Here is a 25,021-nt window from a genome sequence, read left to right as displayed (position 1 = left end):
CTCTCAGAGTAGTTTGAGGATTAAATAAGTTGATGTACACAAAGTGCCAAGTACAGTGCCTAGCACACAGACAGTCTTGAATGTCAGCTTTTCTTATTTAGGACAGCCATTCTCAAGCCTTTAGGTCACAGGAACCCTTACAAGCTATTAAAAACTATTGAAGATCCCCAAATAGATTTTGACTATTTGGGTTATATTTCTTTATGTTCACCACTTTAGAAATTAAAACTGAGAAATTTTAAAAACACAAGTATACACAACACACATTTCATTAGCCATCAGAGTGATATTATCACGTGTCATGTAAGTTCTTGGGAAACTCAACTGTGCACTTGTAAGCATGTGAGAGTGAAAAAGGCAAATAACATTAAATGAAAATAGTGTTGACCTTGCAGATTCCCTGGAATGTTTCTGAGGAACACTTAGGGTTTCCCAGACACCTTTTAAGAACTACTGATTTAGCACACGCTACTGTGCTAAGAATCTGGGATGTACAGAAACACATGACACATTTGATGCTCTCAGTTAGTGAAAGAGAGAAACTTGTACACAAGTTCTGACCGTACAATTGAGCACTGGTAGAGTGCATGGCCCAGTGCTATCAGTGTCAGGAAACAGTGATCCTCTGTGCTAGGAAGGAGGGCAAGAAGGAAGATGCCACCAAAGAGAAGTTACCTGAGCACTGTTTGGAAAGAGAACTCAGATTATTCCATTGCACATACATCCAAAAATCCACTTCTGCGCAGAGCCAACGCTACTGTTTTCACAATTTTTAAATCATGGTGTAGTGATTATGACACATATAAATTACTTTTAAAATGTATTATCCATGAATTAGATGAAAATATGAACCATAAATTTTGACTATGTTAAGATAAAACTGTGACCCTGAATATATATAAAAACATGTAAGTAAATATTCACAAACTCTAATTCATCATTCACCTGAGTTCAGTTTTCTCATTGGAGATCTGTTTCTGAAGCTATGGGCAGAACAGAGCCTAAGACAAGCAAAAAATTAGACCCATGGGACAGATTGCATGAAAACAATTTCTACACATAACATGTTTAATTTTTTTCTTTCTCATGAACAAAACTACTCCATTCTTTTTCCTCTCTTAATATATATTAAAAGACAGATAAAAACAAAAACAACCAAACCAAGAAAAATACTTGAAGGCATCTTTTCTCTGTTTGATCATAATGGGCTGTAATTCAGAAATTAAAGCTGTAAAGATGCTTTCTTTTTCTTCTTTTTCTTTTTCCCTTGTTTCATTCCCTCAGGGAGCAAATCAGCAGGTGCTGAATTACGGAGTGTGTATAATACCTCTTTTCAGAAACCAATACACCAGAGCTATTTTTACTGTTTTTCAACGTAAGAACTATCTATAGTTAGCGTAGGTATACAAAATTAAGAGATGAGTTGTCAAAGGAGGGAGACGTAGATAAAGTAGAGAAAGGCCAATCAGAAAAATTTATGCTTCCTGTTGGGGCAAGACACACTCTGCCTACATAAAATTTACTGCTCTGGAGACTGAGTCCCTTGCCACACCAAGAAGGAGTAGTATTTTCCATCCTACCTTAAAGATTACAGCTGTTGATTTTTTCAGAAATAAGCAAACTATATTAGTTTGATATTATATAATTATCAATTTGCAACTGGATCAGCGATTGGAATATATATTTTCATTGTGTTGCATTCTTTTGATTATTTTATGAAGTCTATACTGGTATTGAAAATATAATGCTCTGGGGAAAATGTGACACTTGTGAATTGCCAGATAAGTAAAACTTCGCTAATTTGGAAAAATCCAAGTGAGAAGGCCATGTGACTCGATGAAGAATCAGAATCAGAGGCTGCTTTAAAGGACATGTAAACATATACTGTTCCCAAAGAGACTCTCAGGAAGGTTCAGCTGGGCTTGCCTTAATGAGCATAGAAGAATCACTTAGCATTGTACAGGAAGCGACTACAATTAGATAATACAAAAATGTTTTTTACAGTGCTTGCAGAAAGTTGGCTCTTTCATAAATAGCCTAGCTCTTAAACTCTCAAATGTGTATATTGCCTACTTTGTCAAATTAATACCAGTAATTCTGTTCGTTTTCCTTAATTAAGGTGGATTATAAATTCATAATGATTTACTATGACTACATGATGATTTTTATTCTATATTGATGATATGAGAGATAAATCATTTAAGGTGCTTTGAAAAATGCTGAGAGTATGTATTTGGGTTCTTTTTTTACACACCAGGAAAACAGACACAGAGAGATCAAATACCTCACTGAGGGAAAAATAGGGATTTAATGGCAATTGTAGATGAAAGATCTTTATCTCTTGATTTATAACTAAGTTTCCAACAATTAAGCAGGGGATAGCCATTCAATAAGGCATTTTGTAGGGATCTTTTCTAGCTGAAGAATATAAAATAGATGAAAGTATTGTCCTTACCACTGATTTAAAATGCAAAAATAAATGGTTATTTAAATTTATGTTACAATAGAATGCATTTAAATTAAAGGTGAATGTAATAGCATAGCTGTCTTGTTTATAAGATTTTGTTTAACCTCAAGTGCTTGCAAGATATTGAGTGTTTTATTGAGCCTTTTTTTTTTTTTTCTGTTTATAGCTACGGCAGTCTCCAGTGAACAGAACCCTGTTATTATAATTGCTGTGGTTGCAGTGGCCGGGACCATCATTTTGGTGTTCATGGTCTTTGGATTCATCATTGGAAGAAGGTAGAAGACAAAATTTGTTCTAATCTCTAACATAAAATGTGTTGATTTTTCAGAATTATGTCAGACTATTACTTATTGTTTAGTTTAGAATGTTAAATAGTAAATGCAGACATTTGTTGTCTCATATGAAACATTGAAGGTCAATAAATTTCCATTCTCCCAATGTCAGAATGTCGTGTGAGCTTGATCATTGCCTTTAGTTTAAGAGGAATGAGTATTGTAATTTCTATTGGGTGACTTTTTATTAGCTATTTTCAGAGTTAGATTTTTGTAATAAATAGAGAAAACACCTGGGGAAAGATTTACTCTTTTAGTTAATGGTTTGTGGAAACCATTTAAAATCTGTTGTTGTTGTCGTTTTTTCAGGAAAAAATATAAGCATATATTCACTCATAGATAAATCTAATCTATGAAATATGTCCCTTCCACAATGTCTCACACAAAGACTTTATATTCTCTGCTTTTTTTAAATCATGTGAATTGCTATATTACTATTGAGTTCAGAACTATGGACAGAAAGTTTATGTATTTTGTTTATAGCTCTAACTAGCATGTTGTTAAGTAATTAAGGTATATGATACTGAATTTTAAATATGTAAAGTGAGATTATTGGCTGAAAATAATCATCAAATATCTGAATTTTTTCCAGGCACTGTGGTTATAGCAAAGCTGACCAAGAAGGGGATGAAGAGCTTTACTTTCATTGTAAGTGTTTGGCTTTTCTTTATTATTATTTACCCCAATTAACACAGAAACCTGGTTGTTAATATTGGCATGAAAAAATTCCTAATGCATCAGGCTTGAAAATATATCATGAGCTCAAAATGTTACTTTAAAACATTTGAACAAGATATGCAGAATGAAGATCATATGATGTGAATTTTTAAAAAATATATTCAGACATGTAATCTCTCATAAGAAATTTTAATATAAGTGCAAGGATATTCAGTAGCTTTTATGTCACAATTGTTCCTTTTGCAAACTTTGCCCAAGTGTTTCATATCATTCTAATAATGATTCATTAAATGTTGCATGTACCCATGTTGTAGCTCAGGAATTCGTTTCAAGTTAGAAGGATAGGCCCTTTTTTTTCTACCCAATGAGAGATGATATAATGAAAGACTAAGCTAAGGAGCCTCTTTCTCTCCATCTACTGTAAAATCCATCACAGATGATATTTCAAGGGACGTAAATAGTATAATAATAGGATTCAATCCTCTGATGTTTTCCTGTGGATCTGGGCTACCTGATTCTTAAAAGTTCATTTTAGAAATAATATCAGAAGAAAGCTCAGGGAACCAAAGAAAATAGATGCCCGACTGCATTAATCTTATCGTTGTTGCATGTGGATGGCAAGTGAAAAACTGAGAGCCATGCAAGTAAATGTTGACTTCTTGCAATCAAAGTAAAATCCTAACAGGGAAATGATTTTAGCTCTGATAATTGATGATGCTCTTATCCAAACCCATTATTCCTATTTTTAATCCTTGAAACTATTGAAAAATAATTTTATTTATTATTTTTCTTAGTAACCATAATCTTTATGAAAATTTCTCATGGGGAGATAAATTTCCTGTAAATGGCATAAGAATTACATCTATTTTTGTGTTATTTATCAAATTCTTATGTCAGTTTCTAAGAAGATATTGTCATATACCCCTTCTAAAGTCACAGGAATATGGAAGCATCAATCAGGGAAATGTGTGGTTGAAAAAACACAAATTGTGAACACCATTATTATCATTCCTAAGTTTCTTCAGTGTGTTATTAATTGTTGAACCAATAGTTCCCTTAACTTTAGTTTCCAAAAGAAAAATGGCTTTACATATTACATATCCAAATTGATGATGAAACTCTGTAAAATTTCAACCACTGATGGCAGGAAGGGTATTGGGACACTAGAAATTATAGTGAAAGGTATGACCAAAGGGCACTTTATCATGAAGTTTAAGTTTCAAGGCCCCTCACTTTCACAGACTCCTTTCAAGGCCCTGGAAGAGTCCTAGCAAGTTAGTGTGTAGAATATTTTTTCTTAAAGAAAGTATCCCAAATTGTAGAAGGTTCAAGCCCCACAAAACTTAAATCTGCCCCTAATTATGACTGAATACATGTGATTCTGCCCCCTCCCCCCGGGATGATTTGATATGCTTCCAGTGTCAGTGCGTCCTCTTGCTAATCTGGAGGTGATTTTGTGACAAGTCCCAGTAATGAGAGTACCATAGGCCGTTTACACCTAGAGGATATACAGAAAGAGTGGAAGTTACATTTTTTTTCTCTTTCATGACATGAGACAATACTTTTAACACTTCCCCAGACAGAAAGGAGAGAATCAAAACTTGAATGCATTAATTTTTGTATCTAGTTTAAAATGTATATGGAAGAGTGACATAAGACTATTGTTGCTGGAATCCTTGACTCTAACTATATGTGAATAATTGGATGGCAAAATCATTTAATAATACCTTAATCAGTATGTCACTTTTCTTTTCTTTATTGAGGGTATCTGAGACATCCCCAAATGATCAAATGCTGCCTCTTAGTTTTTTTACTTTTAGCGTGAAGGTTAATGCTGAAGGTAAATTAAAACATGGCTTACCTAAAACATGATGTATAGCCTAATGCTTAATTGTCATCACTCAGTTTTGATATTTTGATGCCATTCCCTTTTTTTACATTTGACATCCAGTTTGTAATTAGAAAAAAATAAAGCTGCATGTGTTACCTGCTAACATAGAAAAGATAAACTTGAGGTATATATAAACAGTTTTCATCTCTAGAGCAAAATATCAGTGGTGGTTTTAAGGTGTTTAACATTCATGAGAAATGTAAATGAGATATTAAAACACAGAAAAGCGCCTACTCTTAAATCAGGAAAAACAATAGACCAAAATATTCAGAAATTACATCAAAATTTTTCTTATTTTAAAGCATCCATTTTGAAACGAATAATGAAAAAAAAATAAAGTACACTTAAGATATCCTATCTTGGTAAATCCTTGATATTTTTGAATTACCCTTTTTACAAGGATATCTTTTCTTGTCATTTGTTGAGAACCAGGCATTTTATTTGATTTTATGACTGTATTTACAATACGTAAAGTACAAAACTGTGGTCACCAGCTATTTACAAGTTGGTGTCCTTTTATTCCTTTAGTATACAAACAATTTCCTTAGGTGCTAAGACACCAGATTGAATTTTTACAGAAACATGAAAGCAACCATTTTACTAGCTTTTAGAGCACTGAATTTAATAGAATGTCCAGTCATTTGTATCAGGTGCCCTCCACTCTCCATGGCCCCAAGTGTTACATTTAAAGATATAAACACGATGGAGGAGTTTAGTGAAGCAATTCCAATTTACATTTTGTTTCCTCCTACCATTTCTTCTAACAATGTCTTTGAATCCAAGCCGGGCAGTATTTCATGTTTTTATGCCAAAATTGCTCTGGCCTGTCAAAATGTTTTATGACAGCTTGAATAAAGAACCATCAGAGACCCGTTTGAGATGCAGAAGGCTACCTCCAATCCAGCTCCCTTATCACAGAACCAAACCAAAAAGAAAGAAAGAAAAAAAAAAACAATGAAAGAAAGGAAGAGAATAAAAAGGGAGAAGATGGCTCATTCTCCATCTGCCTACCAATCTAGGAGGTTAACCTATTGTTTTCTTCCCTTCTCTCTTTTTCTCTTCCCCCCCTTTCCCTGTACTCCTTTTTCTCTCTTTTCTCTTTCTATCCCCTCTCTCTTTTCTTCTTGTGTTTTTTTTTTCATGTTCAGCTTTAGTAACAAATGAGCATCTGTCAGTTTTATAGACTGCAACAGTAATTGTTTAAGACAATCAATTTTGGATAAACAATCAACTACAGCAGAATAATTCAAGATTTTTAAATCCCATTTTTCCTTTATACATTCTGCTTTTTTTTGTTTGTTATATGCTTATTTTAAAAATATAATTTCAATTTGATGTGATGACATAAGCACAGTTAGGCTGCAGTGTAATACATAAAGAAATATATTGTTCTCCAAATAGTAAGATTTAATGAAAAGATTGTTCAGTGGCTTTGTTAAAAACAATAAAGTTTTTTTGAGGATATAGTGTATCTTTTCATTGCATTAATATAACCAAATATATGCCTATCTATCTTATCTTTGTCTTTAACCAAATGATTAGATTTGGAATACATTATTGTAATTGATTTAAAGTTGACATAGCATTATCTGTTACCTGCATGCTTCTGGGTGCATTTTAAGAAGTTTTTAACTTTTAAGATGATTCTATGTTGTTTGAATTTTGACTACCTTTTCTGAGGCATATTGGCTACCTCCTCATAGCAGTTAAGATCTTCCAGAGCCTTATAATTGAAAGTTCATATAAACCATTCCTCTTTCAAATTACTGTCATACATGGTTAGCAGATCCCAGGAATATTGTAAATTTTCTAACTTTACTCTGCACTTTGTACATCTGGCCTCTATTGCCCTTCAAGGTGAAGAAGAAACTGTGTCATAGTAGATTTCTCTCTGGTTCTGTGATAGCAGTCCCTCACATCTTGTATTAATTTATATGTCTATGTCAATGGTGGTTGGTCTTTAAAAAAAATAAATCAAAAGAATAAGTAACATGTCTAACTGTTTTTAATATTGCTGTCAGTGTAGTAGGCTACCTGTAAATGAAATGTCTTCTTTTCTCAGTGTATTAGTTTGATTGATGACTGAATGATAGATTTACAAATGTGTTTCCAAGTCCATTACGAACCTCAGTATGGCTTGAACTATGCCATGATAGCAGTGAATTTAATTAAACCTCCAGTCTGATAAGAGTCATGTCAGAGAATTTCGGTGATGTCTTTTGTTGATTTACTGGAAAAGCAATTCAGTTAGTAAACTATGAACTGGATCCTATGTTACCTATAGAAGCTTGCAGATAATACCTATACGCCCGCAGACTGAAGTAGTCTGTTAAAACTGCTGTGAATCAGGTGATGTGGAAGCAAGTTCACTGTTCCAAGGAGCACTCTGCATAATGAAATTCCTGGGCTGACTGCACAATAAGTGCTTTGCTTCATCACAGTCATGCTTTCTTACATCATTACAGTTAAATTTCCAGGCACCAAAACCTACATTGACCCTGAAACCTATGAGGACCCAAATAGAGCTGTCCATCAATTCGCCAAGGAGCTAGATGCCTCCTGTATTAAAATTGAGCGTGTGATTGGAGCAGGTAAGGCTGTTGTAGCTTCCTTGTTCAGCTGTTCCATTTAGCCAAGATCGAAAGTCATACATCATAATGACAGGCAAATAATTATAACTCAAGTATAGAACCTTTGCATTTACCTGAACTGTTAGAAGCCATGAGCCTGTACTTGTTTATGAAATCTTAAGAAAAAAGTGAAAAAGAAGCACGTGGTGCAGAGAATCGTGTATCTTTTGTCTTCTGTTGGATTTTTAAGATATCGTTCTATTATAAGCTATTTCATAATAGTTCTGGCCTGTCCAAGAAATGACTTCGTATTTAAAAATAATTAGAATGTCCCGAATTTTGCTGGAATATACATCTCCTCTGACTTGATTTACCATCTTCCTGCTAAGCTTTAGGTATTAGCCGTTGTGCTGCGTAATTCCATGTAGAAAATTAATATGTATGAATTATTTAAAAGGAGCATTATTTTCTATGGATACAATGTATCTTCAGAATAATTATACATTTTTGGATCAAGTCCATTCAATCTAGCAGACATAAGTAGATATGAATTCCAGAATTTTAAATCTTTGAGAAGTATTTGCTTCTCAAGCTGTGAAAACAACAGCAATGTTTAGAATTTGCTAATGTGCCCTTATACTCTAGTAAGCAGTGTACATTATGCAGCGTATTTCAAACCTGAATGTTGTTTCTGAAAGAGTTTTTGTTAACCCAGTTAAAAAAAATAATAGTTTGTGTAACAGATAGTTTAGGAAAGTTTAAAAGTGCTTTTAAAGAATTTAATGCATTTACTTTGAGAGAGGAAATATTTCTGAAATTAAAATACACCTGCCTGTTCTGTTACTTCAGGAGAATTTGGAGAAGTCTGCAGTGGTCGTTTGAAACTTCCAGGGAAAAGAGATGTTGCGGTAGCCATAAAAACCCTGAAAGTTGGTTACACAGAAAAACAAAGGAGAGACTTTTTATGTGAAGCCAGCATCATGGGGCAGTTTGACCACCCAAATGTTGTCCATTTGGAAGGGGTTGTTACAAGAGGTAGATATTGATTCTATATTTCATTTATCCAGCGAACTGTCAGAAATTAGTGTTATTTCATAGATACTAAAAAATCAAATTGTAAATACATTGCATATTCTTAATGAATTTTTTTTCTTGATATGTAACTGACTAAATTTTCTTTTGTGTCACCATCTCAGAAAAAAAATCAGGATAAATGAATGCAGGTTTAGAGCTAAAGAATATATCTGAAAGATAGATGGAGTGACAGATATTTTCATTTAGCTTCAAAGCCACAAAAGTAATACAGTTTAGTCTTCGCATTTTCTGTAAAGTGTCATTTTCTCTGAGTTTTGTTCACAAGGCAGGAGTCAGAAGAACACATTGACTTTTACTGTTTAATTTTGTGAATCGTGACCACATTCCAAACAGACAGTTAATGACTCTTTGCATTTTGCAGCACTAAAAGCGTTAGAAATACTCACCACTCACCCAGTCAGTCTTTCAAAAGAGCACCATGTGTTTTATCCGGAGTGAGAAAGAGGATAAATACGAAGTTTAGATTACAGTTTTGGAAGCAACACTGTTTTTTCTTATGTATATATTCTTGTAATTTTAGGGAAACCGGTCATGATTGTAATAGAATTCATGGAAAATGGAGCCCTAGATGCATTTCTCAGGGTAAGTAACAAAGTTATTCTCCCATTCTAAATATACATGCTACCAATGTAATTTTCTGAACTTTTCTTTGCAGTGTAAAATGTGAACAGTGTAAACTTTAACAGGTCACAAAATTGTCTTTGAAAAACAGATTAAAAGAGTCTTAGACTGGATTGAACTAGAATATTTTTGAGCATTTAAGTGATACAATGTAGTTAAAAAATAGTTTCCATTGACATATTACCACAAGTATGGAGGATACCTGAAGCCCTGTAATTTGAATACCTGTTGTAGTGTAGCATTTTACTTTTTCAGTACAATTATAAATGAAATACAGACATAATACAGAGAAGACTGAGAAGTGAGATAGCCATTCAATGTTGGTAGGATGATCCCAGCTCTGCTCTGTGGAACCATTTCTGTTATATTGTTATGTGAACACCAAGCCTAAAATAAAGAATTATGAACCTTTTTAGAGTTACAAGTATGTTATTTTTATAAATAATAAATTCTAAATGTAAAAACATACGTATTTTTACATTCAGAGACTTTCCACCTAAGAACGTGAACACATGTTAACAGTTTTTCAAATGGCAAAGAGAAAATAATGAGAACATACATGATCTAGAATGATAAGTTCAACCCATTTTAATAAGGATTCAGAGGATTTCGAGAGGTCTTTATTGCTGCATCTTGATGATATGCAAGATGCAACTGTCATCTTGCATATGACGTGCAAGATGATATGCATAACTGTCAACTCTCTGGAAGAAAGCGTCACCTAGCAAGCTCATCTGCTCAATCCACGGTCCTCATGCACCATACCTGCAATTCAGTTGGAGAAATCTGTGGGTTAAAAATATATGGTGGCCAGTTGGTTGCAAAGAGTGCTCAATTCTACTTGCTAGTACATGTATTTTAGAGAATCTTGGTTATAAGTAATGTACCTACGGATAGCAATGAAAAGTATAAAGTGAAAACCAAGTCAGCCAGTATAATCCTTTTCTACCTCTTAGTTTCTCTTCACCTTTACTCAAAAGTTTTTTCACACTTACATTTTTTACCATTTGGAGAAAGAAAGCTAATATATGTATCTTTATCCCTTTTATATTTTTAGATTATTTGTGTAATTTTTGGCAAGTGAGGAAAACAGTTAGCTGTCAGGGATCATTTTTTTTTATATTCCATTCCCTAACTTCGATTTAAAAATTAGCATATACTTTTGGATTTGCACAATCTGAAATTATTATTAATGTTAACAACACATCCATATAAATAACTAAATGATTATCAGAACTCTATTTTATATTACCTGACTATCAAGTTAAATCAGCACCTGTTATGTTTTTCACAAGTGTCTACACTACGTAGAAAATTAACTGGTGATTCCTAGTATACAATAGAAAACGACTAGGGTGCAGACATTTTTCATGGTGATTTTTTTTCCCTTTCAAAGTATAGCTAACTGGACTTTCATTTTTGTCTTCCTGTAGAAACACGATGGGCAATTTACAGTCATTCAGTTAGTAGGAATGCTGAGAGGAATTGCTGCTGGAATGAGATATTTGGCCGATATGGGATACGTTCACAGGGACCTTGCAGCTCGTAATATTCTTGTCAACAGCAATCTTGTTTGTAAAGTGTCAGATTTCGGCCTGTCCCGGGTTATAGAGGACGATCCAGAAGCTGTCTATACAACGACTGTAAGAAAAAGTCTATTACTGCACCTTTTCATATTCCTGCGATTTTCCTACCAAGAAAGCAGGGCCTAATAATACAAAGCTAAATGGGAGAAAAGAGGCAAATTGATCTCAGCTTTTAGTTGTTGCTATTTTTTTCCTTTTGGAAGAATCTTTGTTGCTTTTACAATCTACATATAGGCTAAGATGAGAAGTAATGATAAAAATGAGAACAGCTCATTTTATATTGGGATGTTCATATAAATAATATACACATACAACATTTGGTTACTAGCAGTCATAATTGTAGCAGAAAAATATAATCCCGTTTTAATAAAAGATTAACTATGCTAATTCCTATAACTTTTGTAAGATTAGAAAAAGGGAAAATATGAGGATTTACTTATATACTATTAATATTATTCCAATATTTCATTCCATTTTAGTAGCTGTTTTGTCTAATTTGTCATCTTCCTTTCGACTAGACTCTTGCCCTACAGCCACATAGGTCCATTATTGATTTGCCTTAAAAATGAAACTTTAACTGTGACATTTTAAAAAACAGATTAGTAACTTTAAATGCACTTAGAGAAATTCAAGATGAATAGACCTGATACTGCTGAATTGCCAACCAAATACACAAGTGTTTAACTGTAGCTTTATGGTTCTGCTATAAATGTTTTATACATTATTATACATACTTAAAAAGTATTATACATACTTAAAATGTCATACTTAAAAATACATACTTAAAATACTTATACAGGGTGGAAAAATTCCAGTGAGGTGGACAGCACCTGAAGCCATCCAATACCGGAAATTCACATCAGCCAGTGACGTATGGAGCTATGGAATAGTCATGTGGGAAGTTATGTCTTATGGAGAAAGACCTTACTGGGACATGTCAAATCAAGATGTAGGTATTACACTACTTAAACAAAAAGGATTTATTTAATACATTAATATTCATATTATGGGACGTGTAGGTAATGGCTCATATGAAGAAACTTTTATAGAATCATAAAAAGATGATTGCTGAGTTTTCACAATTATTACCACAAATTACCACAATAATTACCATAAATTAATGGTTCAATTAATTTCATTTTGTCTTCATTTTGAAGAATTGCTTTTTCTTTTTTTATTTAAATTCTCTGGACATAATAGAAGCCTGCAAAGGATATTTCTCCTTATTAAAGGTAATCATGCTGAGCTTGCACACCTGTAGTGGGAGAGTCACATGAATAAAAGAGTTATTTGCAGAGGGGAGGGTGAGGAAGGTTGTGTTTGATTTTGTTGTTACAGCTTGTCTTTCTTTTTTTTAATTTCCTGATAAAATCTGTTTAAATTATCTATTGTTGATTGATTTACTTAAATTTTAATTTCATGAGATAACCTAGATTTTATGATCAATATTGGTGTTTCATAGTGATATTTTAGAATGTAATCACAATGGGACTATCTTTGGAAATTTCTTCTAAAAATACAACTTATTAAATATGTATCTTGTTACTAAGGCATAAGATACGTCGTTATCCTTTAAGAAGCTGATGATAGTTCTTGAGCGTATACATCTCACACAAAGAAACCATTTATAAAACAATATAGCATAAGTGCAAGTAAATATTTGCTTCTCTAAGTTGAATTTTACGAAATTAACATTTCTGTAAGCCAGAAGCTTTCAAGTACTGGCAGATTCATGTGGCTTAATTTATTGAAAATATGAGTGAAATTTAGATAAAAGTAGAGCAAATGTAAAGTCTAGGAAGGTACCCTGGATTTGAAGGTGACTTCCAGGACTTTGAAGGTGACTTCCAGGACTTTGAAGGTGACCCTGGATTAGAAATATGGAGAAGACCTTGGCTCATAGTTGACTAGAGAATTTGCCAAGGGAGCCCTTTGGAAAGTCCAGAAATAAAGGCTTAGTGAAGTGTTTGGGGACCAACCAAATAGACTCCTGTGCATCTCCTATAAGGGAGATGCATACATCGTTAGTGATTTGAAATGAAGGTTAGGTTGAGGCAAATTGATGAAAGCTTTTTTTTGAAGGAATTTGGAAATGGTAAAAATGCATGCTCTTGAAGAATAGAGTAAAAAACTAAGTGCTGCTTGAAGAAATTCTATATCACCATTGAAAAGAAGGATGTGACAAGCAAACCGGTTTGGAGTAGTCAATTCTTGAGGTACTATAAACATGGACAGCAATAGATGCTGACTAACATTAAAGTTGAGTTATTTTTCAAAAACAGATCATGATCATTGTTATATAAAATTAGTATCCTTTTTTATTTTAGAATTTTCCACATCAAGTTCCTATGGTTCTTAAAATTTATAAATAGCTATTTTTAGACAACTAAAATGAGACTGCTTGTTGGTAAGGTAATTTTCAATACATTTTAAAAAAATTTTTGAATTGGCTGAAAAATTCACAGCCTAAAGAGGGGGAGCTTTGAAATCAGTGAAATCTTTTGCTATTTCGAATTGAATAATGACATAAAATTTTTTTATTTGGGGTTTTTTTTTTTTTGATTTTGGTTTTGGTTTTTCAAAGATAAAAGTCTGAATGATGAGTCCGTTTGGCAGAGGCAAAGTTGTTAATATTTGACAGGTCTCAGTGTCAAAGATTTCATGGACTGTCAAAATGTGGGCAAACAAATCCTTGGGGCAGAGAAAGAAATATTTACATTTCCCTAGACACTCAGTAGAGTTTCATTTCTTTTGACACCTTCCTTCTGTACTAGATTCAAACATAAAGGGAATGACAGGAATATAAGATGACCTAAATTCAAAGTTCCCTTAACTTCTAAAAATAAATAATAGAAATAGTTAAGAAGAAAAAAAATCTTCAATTTAGTTTTTAGTATTCCCTATTGTTTTTCTTGAAAATTAAATATCATAAATGTATATTTAGTCTATCAAGCATTAATAAATATTTTTACTGATCAAATGAAATTTTTATAGGCACAATGAAGTTTACTTCTGACCTAGAATATTTTAGCACCATCTTTCTTCATTTTTTAATCACAAAGGTGGGAATTATTAAATTATTAAATTCAAACACAAGAAAATACCTATGCAGTTCAGTTTTTATAGTGAAATTGATATTAATATTCTTCTTAAAGCATAATATTCATTATTTTATACTTATGTTAAACTGGTATTTGAGCAATTATATGTTTAATCTTCAATATACAAATGGTGGAAAAAACTGGATAATTTAAAATAATGAATTCCATTCTAGCAAAAAAATTCTCTAGAGAAAAGCTTTTTTCTTGGAGTCTCTGGGTAGGAGACCATGGAGAGACTTAAGTGACCTGCCAACTCCCTGATGCATATGGAAATCCTCTGTATATGTGAATATATGTTATTTTTCTGGGAATGTTGCTTTCATCAGATATTCAGAGACACTAATGTTTTAAAAATCAGTCTAGATTGATCGAGAGAATCACCCTTGATTGAATCAACTCACTTTATATTGTTTAAATTTAGTTGCTAGAAATTTGTTAGGGATTTTAGAAAGCCCTCAAATTTCAATACTCGGATTACAAGAGACTTTTCTTAAGTCACCATGAGAACAAGATCTAAGTTGATAGTTAATATTTGTCAGGAACTCCACAGAATTCTAGGCTGAAAGCTAAATAAAGTGAGGTTTCTGTGATCACTCTGAAGAAATAAAAAAGAGGTACACTAGTCCCTTAGTATCCATGGGACATTGGTTCCAGGACCTTGGCAGATACCAAAATCTGAGGATGCTCAAGTCCCTTATACAAAATGACATTGTATTTGCACTAAACTTGTGCCCATCCTCCTGTATACTTTAAATTATCTCTAGACTACTTATGATACCTAATACAATATAAATACTATGTAAATAGATATGAATACAATGTAAATGCAGTGCAAATAATTACTGGTGTGTGGCAAATTCAAGTTTTGCTTTTTGGAATTTTCTGGTTTTCCTTTTTCTTTTGAAATGTTTTCATCCATGGCTGCCGAATCTGAAGATGTAGAATCCTCCCAGGATATGGAGGGCTGACTGTATTGTAAAATCAATGAGGTAGATAGTGCCAGGAGGCTTTAGTTGCACTCTAAAGCAGGGAATAAGCAAGAAAATCTTGGGAAAAGATAATATGCGTATGTATGAAGTTCCCCACACCCAAATAGGTTTATCACAGGATTACTCCTCACTGTTTTTCATGTGCCCATAAATTTCCTGAGTTTTAACTGCAATGGAATCAGTTAGAATCTAGGTATTTGCAGTTAAAACCAAAAGGGTAGGCTTTCCCAATAAATTTCCAACTTTCATTCTTCTGTAAAATCTGTAGGTGTTTAGCCCTTTCCATTAATGACCTTTCAAAGACAGAACTTATATGTATAAATGCAGTCAAATATAATACATAATACACAAATTGGAAATACTTATATTCGGCATTCACAGCAGCTGTCTTTTAATTGAATTTATGTCTTAATTAGTCCGAATATAATTTTCATAGTCAATTTATGAAATTTTAAAATTCTTCATTATATGGATTACTTTTTTTCCTGTTTATAGTACTCAACAAAGTCATTTCTTCTTACCTTAAGGTAGGCCAATAAATCATCCAATTTACTGGTAGGTAGTCACAAGGATGGTAAAAAATTAAGCACCCATAAAGAAAGGAGACATAAAGATAATTCTTTAAAGTGGTCCATGAAAAGACATTTAAGAGCTTTGAAAATAGAATATGCTTGTAACTAAGTTTATCCTCAGCTAAACTGTGAGCCCTCAACTTTTCCTTTTAAAAGTCACCACTGATTTATTACTTTTTTATATTAAAATATAAAAAATTGTGGATTTTTTGGTAAAACTTTGCTGTAATCCTGCAGGTGGGGTCCAAAATATTTAATTGCCTAAAATGTGGGTCATGTTATTGTGAGGTTAATGAGATGAAAATGGGCATAAGTGGAGAACAGAAGCCAATCATGTTATCTCCCATTTTGAGGTATTATAGGCCCATTATCATGGGGTCTGTCTGTGCTCCTTTTTCTCTTAACTACTGTCATACTGTAGTAATACTGAAATACATCTCGGCAAGCAAATGTGTGTTTTCCAAGTATTTCTCTGCAGTCTAAGAAGTGTCCCTTGGTAGATCCCAGTGTTCTTTTAAAACGTCATTTACCCTAGTCACTTCCTATCCCTCTGGGAATGATCTAGAATTAGAAATTGCTATGAATATTTTCCTTTTTTTCTTTGACTTTTATTATAATGCTAAGGCTAGACCTCAACAGGCAAATCCAAGGGGTTTCTAGTAATTTCACAAAAAGATGTTTTAAATGAATTCCATGGATAATTACGTAATGCTTTTAGAAGTGTAGGATCAGTCATCTTACTGTGTGTTTTGTTGTTTCTGAGAACGTGTAACTATTTGCACAGCACACTTTTTGTTTTCCCAGTTGGAAATATAATGCAGCTCTCAACAGCATGGGCTCTGGTCAGACAGCCTCCATCAAATTCTGTCTCTTCTACTGACAGCTGTGTGATGTTTTCCCGGTGCTTAACTTCTCAGCACCTCTGATTCTTTGTCTCTAGAATCAATATAAAAATACCTGCCTAATAAGGTTTTTGTAAAGATTAAATGAGATAATTAAAACAATGCTAATCGTATAGTAAGTATTCAATAAATATTTACTATGATTATTGTATCCTTAAAAGATAACTTGTTTCTCTGGCAGGCTAACCAGATAAAACCTGCGGAACCTCAAGTCTCAGTTCCTGGCTGAATCATCCCTTGAAGGCGGGTTTATCCTCAACAGGCTTGCCTTGAATTATGCCAAACTATGCCCTATAGAGACCAAGGTCACCAGCACGTATCTTTGGTGCCCCTGTAGGTAGGAGCGTGATTGTTAATGGCAGCTTTGGAGTCCCAAAGTCCATTCCCAGTCCAGAGCGTCTCTTATTTTAATTATACTTTGCTGCTGCTCCTTTAAAAATTTGTAAACCTCTGCGTTTTTTGTTTTTTGGTTTTTTTGCGGTACGCGGGCCTCTCACTGTCGTGGCCTCTCCCGTTGCGGAGCACAGGCTCCGGACGCGCAGGCTCAGCGGCCATGGCTCACGGGCCCAGCCGCTCCGCGGCATGTGGGATCTTCCCGGACCGGGGCACGAACCCGTGTCTCCTGCATCAGCAGGCGGACTCTCAACCACTGCGCCACCAGGGAAGCCCAACCACTGTGTTTTTGAGAGCTAGAAGTTTCATTTTGTGTTGATAAATGTTCTCTGTTCTAATACTAGGAATCGTCAAATTTCTGTAGTGCAATAGGATAACTACAGAAGTTTACTAACTCTTTCATTCCTGTAAGAGTTATTTCATGTTACTTTATTCATTGGCACAAAGATTTAAGAATATATTGTGCTCAAAGCCAAAGAATTCTAATTGGAGAGCTGTTGAAGGGTATTTTGTCAAGAGGATCGTGATAAGGTTTAGATGTACGTTTCAAAGATTATTTAGAGAGAAATAAAAAAGGAACGATTTCTCTACCTGCATTGTTCCTTTCAGAACTTCTGAGAAAAAGCTACAAGTGGGGAAATAGGAGGTGGTAGAAAATAGTAAGCATTGCCCCAATCTTATGAGCATGGGGGTGGAGTCCCATCAATTCAGAAAAGTACTGCATATGTTCAGATACAAGCAACCTCAAGATAGAGAAAAGCCACTCTTTTCCCCGTAAAAAAAAATGTTTACTATTTGGTCATTTTGAATATATAAAGTTTTACCAGTTATTAATTTACTTATTCACAACTTGAGCCACTGTTTAAATAACTTAATACAGCTTTCCAAAGCACATTATTTTTAGTTTTATCTAACTTGTTTAACATAGAGCACTTTTGAATCCTAAAATAGCGCTGTCCCTGGAGTGTTATACAAAGCCACATGAAATTCTTTGCATTTAAAAGTTTTTTTTTTAATTTAATTCCTCCTGTAGTTATATGTTGATGATCTCTACAGAGGTCCCATTTGTGTATGTTTTCTTGTGTGCTTTTTAAAGGGATATTATTATAGAGGAATGTTTACAATGATATCCAACATTTGTAGTTACAGAGTCATAAACAGGAAAATTTTAAAACTCTCATACGACTTTCACTAGCATTCAATACCAACACTGATTAAAGTCACTTAACGCTAAAGTGTTTTCTCCCTAGCTGTTATTCAAAATAAAGTACTGAAGGAAAGATCCCATAGTGTGAGACTTTGTAAAGACGTAACTACATAACTATGGGATAATGGCTCCATTACTGCAAAAATAAATATATATTTATGTGTTGTACTTTAATCTATTATGTTCATGGTATTTTCTACCACACTTCCCCCCACCCCACACCAATTTAATAAAACAAATATAAAGGTAACATTTTAAAAATTGTTGTATTCAAAATTAATAATAAACTTTAGGGTAAATAAGCTTTAAAACAAAAGTACATAAGCAAAAATAAATAATTTTCACCAATCCACTAACCTAATTTTCAGAGTAAAGCCATTTCCAATTACAGCACTGTGTATGTGTATATACACACACACACACACACACACACACACACACACAGAGATAGAGAGATATCCATATACGAAAATATATTTCTACCATTTGAGTATATTGTATTTAGGAAGTAGTATCATCAGAAAGTGGTGACTAATTGTGCATGTAAGAGAGTCTAGATTGTTTTCATTTCAGCTCTCTGGATGGGATGACTGGAAGTGTCATTAAATGAAAGAGTAAGAGCTTTGGGGAAAGGTAAAAAAATTCAATTTTAAATAAAGTATGAAGTTCCTATGGAAAATCCAGGGGAAGATATCTAGTAAACGAATGGACTTACAGCCTAGTGATCAGGGGAGATTTGGGGCTGAAGATTTTATACTTATGAAATTTTTCAAAAATTATTCTATTTAAGTTTATCTCTTTACCTTTTAAAGTTTATCAATTTGCATATATAAATTTTCCTTAAAGAAAAGTGGACACGGTTTTTCTTATACAGAGGATTTTGTCTAAAAATTGTTGATGCTAGCTACTTTATTTATTCCATCCTACAACCGTTCACATTTTAATGTGCTATTCTTGAACGTCAGCAAGCATCTTAAGGATATGTTTCCCTACAAATATTAAGTTCATCGACATTTCTTAGAGCCAGCTTTTGTCTGCCTACTTTAGTCCTGTTTTCTTCAAAAACTCAAGGTTACCTCTTTTTTTTTCCAGAGAGCCATTTTTTCCTACATTTCTATTACTATTATGTTAGTATCAAAGGATTTGTTAATCCCTCTTGAATAATATTTTGATGTTTTACAAGTCCTTCTTATTTGTGTTTTTTTGCTTTCCTGTTATTTTCCCTGTGCTGCTCAGATTTGTAACAATGTCTGATTTTAAAATCTTTTTTTGCTTTCCATATAAATAAAAAACCCAAGTCTAAATAAGTAATTTTTGGACTTTCTGATTGCCGTGTACAAATGTTTATGGAGGCCTAGTGTGCATTAACATTTAAAGATTGATACAAATAGCCTCTTAGGCTGTTAATAGATATAAATGGGTAGTGATGTGCTGATAAAAATTTAACAGCCAGCACTCTGAGTGGGAAACTGATTTGTAACCTTTCCCAATTTCCTAGTATAACACTTTCCTCCCTCCATCCCCCAAGGCTGGTTTCAGTCTGCCTGTGTGAGGTCACGGGATTTGGAGTTGGGAAGTGATCCAATCACCTTTATGAACAGTACAAATTGGTTCTAACACAATACTGTATCTTGTAACACTATACACTTCATCAGTATATAAGCTTCATATTGTTTAAAATAATAGTGTGCTTGGTAACATTTTCTGTCATAGTACATTCACATATTTGGATATCTTGCTGAAAAGTATCATTTGAACTCTTCAAAAAGTGAAACTTTGTGGTAGGGGCTAATTCTGGGTAACTCAGACCTTCTTTTTACAACTTGAGGAATTCATACATAAATGTATGGGAAGATATGTACATGCACAGCTATATACAATAAAATGGTTCTGTTAACATCTTCCCTTTTGAAAACCTCTGGGATGACATTAAAAAAGTTTCCATCTGTTGCGCCCTGGGTGAGCTTAATTGCTGCTCCCTATCGCCGAATTAACTAGGAAATGTCATCATACCCTGCGCTTCACGCACCCCTTAACAGCATGCTTAACATCCATGGATGTTTTGGAAAAAATAAGTAAGTCTTTTGCATAGCAGTGTACTTTACTCTTACCTGGATAAATCACTTTGCCTCCTGGGCAATCCGTTTGATTATAATTGAATCTCAGTCAGTAATATTTTAATGTCCTTTTGGCTATTAGGTTATAAAAGCAATAGAAGAAGGTTATCGCTTACCAGCGCCCATGGACTGCCCAGCTGGGCTTCACCAGCTGATGCTGGATTGTTGGCAGAAGGAACGTGCGGAAAGGCCAAAGTTTGAACAGATAGTTGGAATTCTAGACAAAATGATTCGAAACCCAAATAGTCTGAAGACACCCCTGGGAACGTGTAGTAGGTAAGAAATAGCTAAAGAAATGAAATCTGGGAGAAATTCAAACTTCATATGAACCATGTATCTCCTCAGCCCCACCCCAATGGCAAATCAACATTTGTGTTGTTATTAAAGTCCATATTAAATTTCTTATCTTTATAGAAGTTTTTTTTTTTCTTTTCAGATGGCTTGCCTTAGTTAAATCAGTGTTTAAAGAGATCTATTCATTGTTATTGCCTTAAATAAAATTTATGATCAATATCACTGGCTGTCATTTTAGAAAAATTTCTCAAGTGGATTTGTGTGATTAGGTGGCATTTTACATTATCAATATTACATGGATTTTTATTGCTGTTGCCCTAGTTTTTTATTATATCCATTTTATCTATTGGATTGTTTTGCTTTGAGTTTCATAGTAAAATGATTCCATGAAGTTAAAGATTATTAAGGTAATTCAATATATGATTTAAGAGGTATACCCATTAAAAAGAACCTAACCGAACCGCCCCATGCATGCTTCATGGTAATGGTAATGTAGATTAGTAGTTATTCGGCTTCATCTGCCAGGTAGACCTGTTGCTCTGTCGTCTGTACTGTAGTCAGGCCCTTGCGGAGGTGTATGAACTCACAAGGTGCACAAGGGGTGCCATTAGTACAGTGGGTGCATTATGTTCTCAAAAGCACCCTCTGAACAAGTTAGTCCACAGCCAGATGTGCTTTCTGTACTCCCAGTTACTTTCAGAGAAGCAAATGAACAGATATTTACTGATTACAAATATTGTTGGCCATACTCTGAAAAGTACATGGAAGATGCAATCTGCTGGTTATCATATCTAAATAAAATAGAAATTTTGTAGTTAGTAGGGTTTTGGGGTGGTTTTTTTTGTTTGTTTGTTTTTGCGGTATGCGGGCTCTCACTGTTGTGGCCTCTCCCGTTGCGGGGCACAGCCTCCGGACGCGCAGGCTCAGCGGCCATGGCTCACGGGCCCAGCCGCTCCGCGGCATGTGGGATCTTCCCGGACCGAGGCACGAACCCGCGTCCCCTGCATCGGCAGGCGGACTCTCAACCACTGCGCCACCAGGGAAACCCTAGGTGTTTTTTTTAAACTTCTTTTATTGAGGTATGGGTGATTTACAATGTGTTAATTTCTGCTGTACAACAAAGTGATTCAGTTATCCGTATATATACATTCTTTTTCATATTCCTTTCCATTATGGTTTATCACAGGATATTGAATATAGTTCTCTGTGCTCTACAGTAGGACCTTGTTGTTTATGCATTTGGAATTTGGAATTATTGGGCAAACTTTACACATTAGATTTTTATTAGCATATCTGTTTGTTATTACAATATCAATTAAATATGTAATTTTATTTTTTATATCCTTATTTTTGTGGGGCTAAGGCATGCTTTCTTTCGTAATTCATGAAAAAATTTGCTTTTCTGTATTATTCTCACCCAGGCCAATAAGCCCTCTTTTGGATCAAAACACTCCTGACTTCACTGCCTTTTGTTCAGTTGGAGAATGGCTACAAGCTATTAAGATGGAAAGATATAAAGATAACTTCACAGCAGCCGGCTACAACTCCCTTGAATCAGTCGCCAGGATGACTATCGAGTAAGCTTAAACCTGCAAAATTATATTGAAGAATGTATCAGGTGCAATCCAAACGTTAGACTTTAGGTCATCTTCCATATATTAAAGAGGTATGAGCCCTAAAATCAGGGAGAAAATTGTCTCTTTAATAAGTGCCTACCATGTCCCAGGCATTTTGCTAAACAGACTTCTGAACATACAATATCTTTTTTAACCTTCATGGCAACAATTTTATTAAGTCAGTAGTTTTATGTATGACAAGGCTAAGGCTCAGAGAATTTAAATATTTGCCCTAAACTGACTCAATCGTAAGTGGTAGCTAATTTGTCTCCATAGCCAGTGTTCAAAACACCACCCAGTGAGACTTCCTCTTTCATTAACCGCTGTATTATCTATCTTTTAAAATTTTTATTTTATACTGGAGTAGAATTGATTAACAATGTTGTGTTAGTTTCAGGTGTACAGCAAAGTAATTCAGTTATACATGTATAACTATTCTTTTTCAAATTCTTTTCACATTTAGGTTATTACAGAGTATTGAGCAGAGTTCCCTGTGCTATACAGTAGGTCCTTGTTGGTTATCTATTTTAAATATAGCAGTATATTCATATCAATCCCAAACTCCTGCTGTATTGTTTAGATTCCTAGTCACTGGGGAAACTTTCTCCATTGCAAAAGAGGATTTCTTTCACCATGTTTGTATCAGACATTAAAAATCTCGAAATTTTAATACCAAAATGCATTATGAAATCCAGTATGAGCACTTTCTGAAGAGGTCAAAGGACGCCTAATTCAATTAAACGTAATAAGAATTTAACTTAAGTTTTGGAAGGTTTGTGATTGATTGATTTTTTTTTTTTAATTCAAGAATGACCTGATAAAACAGTTTTTGAAATTGCTCTGAACTGGAGGTAAAAAGAAGTAAATATTTCTTTCCGGCTCTATAACTGATGATGTGGTCTTAGGAAATACATTTAGTATCTCTGGACCTCAGCTTCCTTGGCTGCAGCATAACTCTTACAGGCAATGCAGTTCCTCTCAGTCAGTGTGTTTGAAAATGGGAAACAATTATCAAGGTTCTATTAGTGGGATGCTATTTATGTACTGTTGGGAGAAGTGTTTCACATTTTTCAGATGAGAAGAAAGCCAGCAATCACGTACTCTTTCCTGGCATGTCAGGAAATGGCATATACACGAATTTCGGCATGTGCATGCTCTCTCGTTTGGTTTTCTGCTAGACACCACGTGGGTAGAGCTGATGTAATTACACCTGTCTCTGCAGAGTAATCTACTCCTCTGAAAAACCGTGCTTCGCAAGGTCTCATTAGACCACGGCTATGAAATATCACAGTACTCTACTGTGGCTATATTTTAGCTACTTGTAAATACCTAAGCTCAGTCTTTTTGGCTAATAGATACAGCTGGCGTATGGCAAATTTAGGCTATTAAACATAGGTATTGCACACTTTAAGGAATTTTTTTTTTCCAAAATGTGGTCAAATGATTGTACTAAACTGAAGTATACAACCAATAATATGCTCAGGATTACCACACGTTGATTAAACTCAGTATAATACTTTGTATGATCCTTGATGATTCTTGATCTACTAGAGCCATGCAATGTTTCCATTCATACTACATCCTATTTAAACAATGAAATATTTTTAACTTTCCTTAGATTCAAGAATACTACATTTCAAGTAACGTTTCCTAGCTGTACCTTAAGTTAATAATAATTTTAAGGCTTTGATAATTTCTTAAATAAAATGTCAAATCAAAGAATTCCCTGGCGGTCCAGTGGTTAGGACTCAGTGCCTTCACTGCCTAGGGCCCGGGTTTGATCCCTGGTCTCGGGGAGCAACCCCACAAGTCGCGCATAGCGGCTAAAAAATAAAGTCACATAACCCTGTTAAAAAAAAAAGGTCAAATAGTTTAAAAATAACTGATCACGACAAATTGAGATCCTGAGTAGCAGGGTTTTACAAAGGATAATGTTGATGCAGGTTGCCAATCCGACCCACTGTGGGAATAGGATCTTAATGTCCAAGAACACCAAGATAAGATCTGTGTGCCTAAGAGAAACAGATTAATTAAAGAGTTGATGACAGTTTAGTACCAAATAAAATGTTTGCAAGGTAACTAATAAAAACTGCATTTGTCTTTTTCAGGGATGTGATGAGTTTAGGGATCACACTCGTGGGCCATCAAAAGAAAATCATGAGCAGCATTCAGACTATGAGAGCACAAATGCTCCATTTACATGGAACCGGCATTCAAGTGTGATAAGCGTTTCTCCCTTATGAGGGAGACTATGGACCACGAGAGAACAGTACTGGCCTTCAGTATATGCGTAGAATGCTGCTAGCGGACAGTTGATATCCTGGGTCCTTCCTACAGTGAAGAGAAGATTTAAGAAGCACCTATAGACTTGAACTCCTAAGTGCCACCAGAATCTATAAAAAGGGAATTTAGGATCCACCACTGGTGGCCAGGAAAACAGCAGTGACAATAAACAAAGTACTACCTGAAAAAACATCCAAACACCTTGAGCTCTCTAACCTCCTTTTTATCTGATAGACTTTTTAAAATGTACATAAAGAATTTAAGAAAGAATATATTTGTCAAATAAAATCATGATCTTATTGTTAAA

The 25,021-nt window shown here is 34.3% G+C and overlaps 1 protein-coding gene across 6 annotated transcripts in view; it reads left to right on the top strand.

Annotated features, from left to right (window-relative positions):
• Nucleotides 1–24,654, top strand: part of EPHA7 (EPH receptor A7) — a gene marked incomplete at both ends in the record, with an annotated part of 163,491 nt that extends 138,837 nt beyond the window's left edge. For 2 of the 6 annotated variants that reach the window (XM_082669129.1, XM_082669128.1), the window contains 10 exons: nt 2,634–2,742; nt 3,392–3,447; nt 7,846–7,959; nt 8,788–8,973; nt 9,554–9,615; nt 11,088–11,297; nt 12,040–12,189; nt 20,604–20,797; nt 22,237–22,392; nt 24,540–24,654. In XM_082669129.1, coding sequence (XP_082525255.1) covers nt 2,634–2,742; nt 3,392–3,447; nt 7,846–7,959; nt 8,788–8,973; nt 9,554–9,615; nt 11,088–11,297; nt 12,040–12,189; nt 20,604–20,797; nt 22,237–22,392; nt 24,540–24,654 — 1,352 coding nt within the window. Of the gene's footprint in view, nt 1–2,633; nt 2,743–3,391; nt 3,448–6,516; nt 6,552–7,833; nt 7,960–8,787; nt 8,974–9,553; nt 9,616–11,087; nt 11,298–12,039; nt 12,190–20,603; nt 20,798–22,236; nt 22,393–24,539 lie in introns of those variants that run through there. The other 4 variants (XM_082669127.1, XM_082669126.1, XM_082669131.1 and 1 more) reach the window with 2 other exon arrangements.
• Nucleotides 24,655–25,021: the final 367 nt, after the last annotated feature.

Source organism: Grampus griseus, assembly GCF_964374135.1.
Source record: "Grampus griseus genome assembly, chromosome: 13".
NCBI lineage: Eukaryota > Metazoa > Chordata > Mammalia > Artiodactyla > Delphinidae > Grampus > Grampus griseus.
The sequence above is the reverse complement of the archived record's forward strand: the minus strand, read 5'-3'. Positions and strand labels throughout refer to the sequence as shown.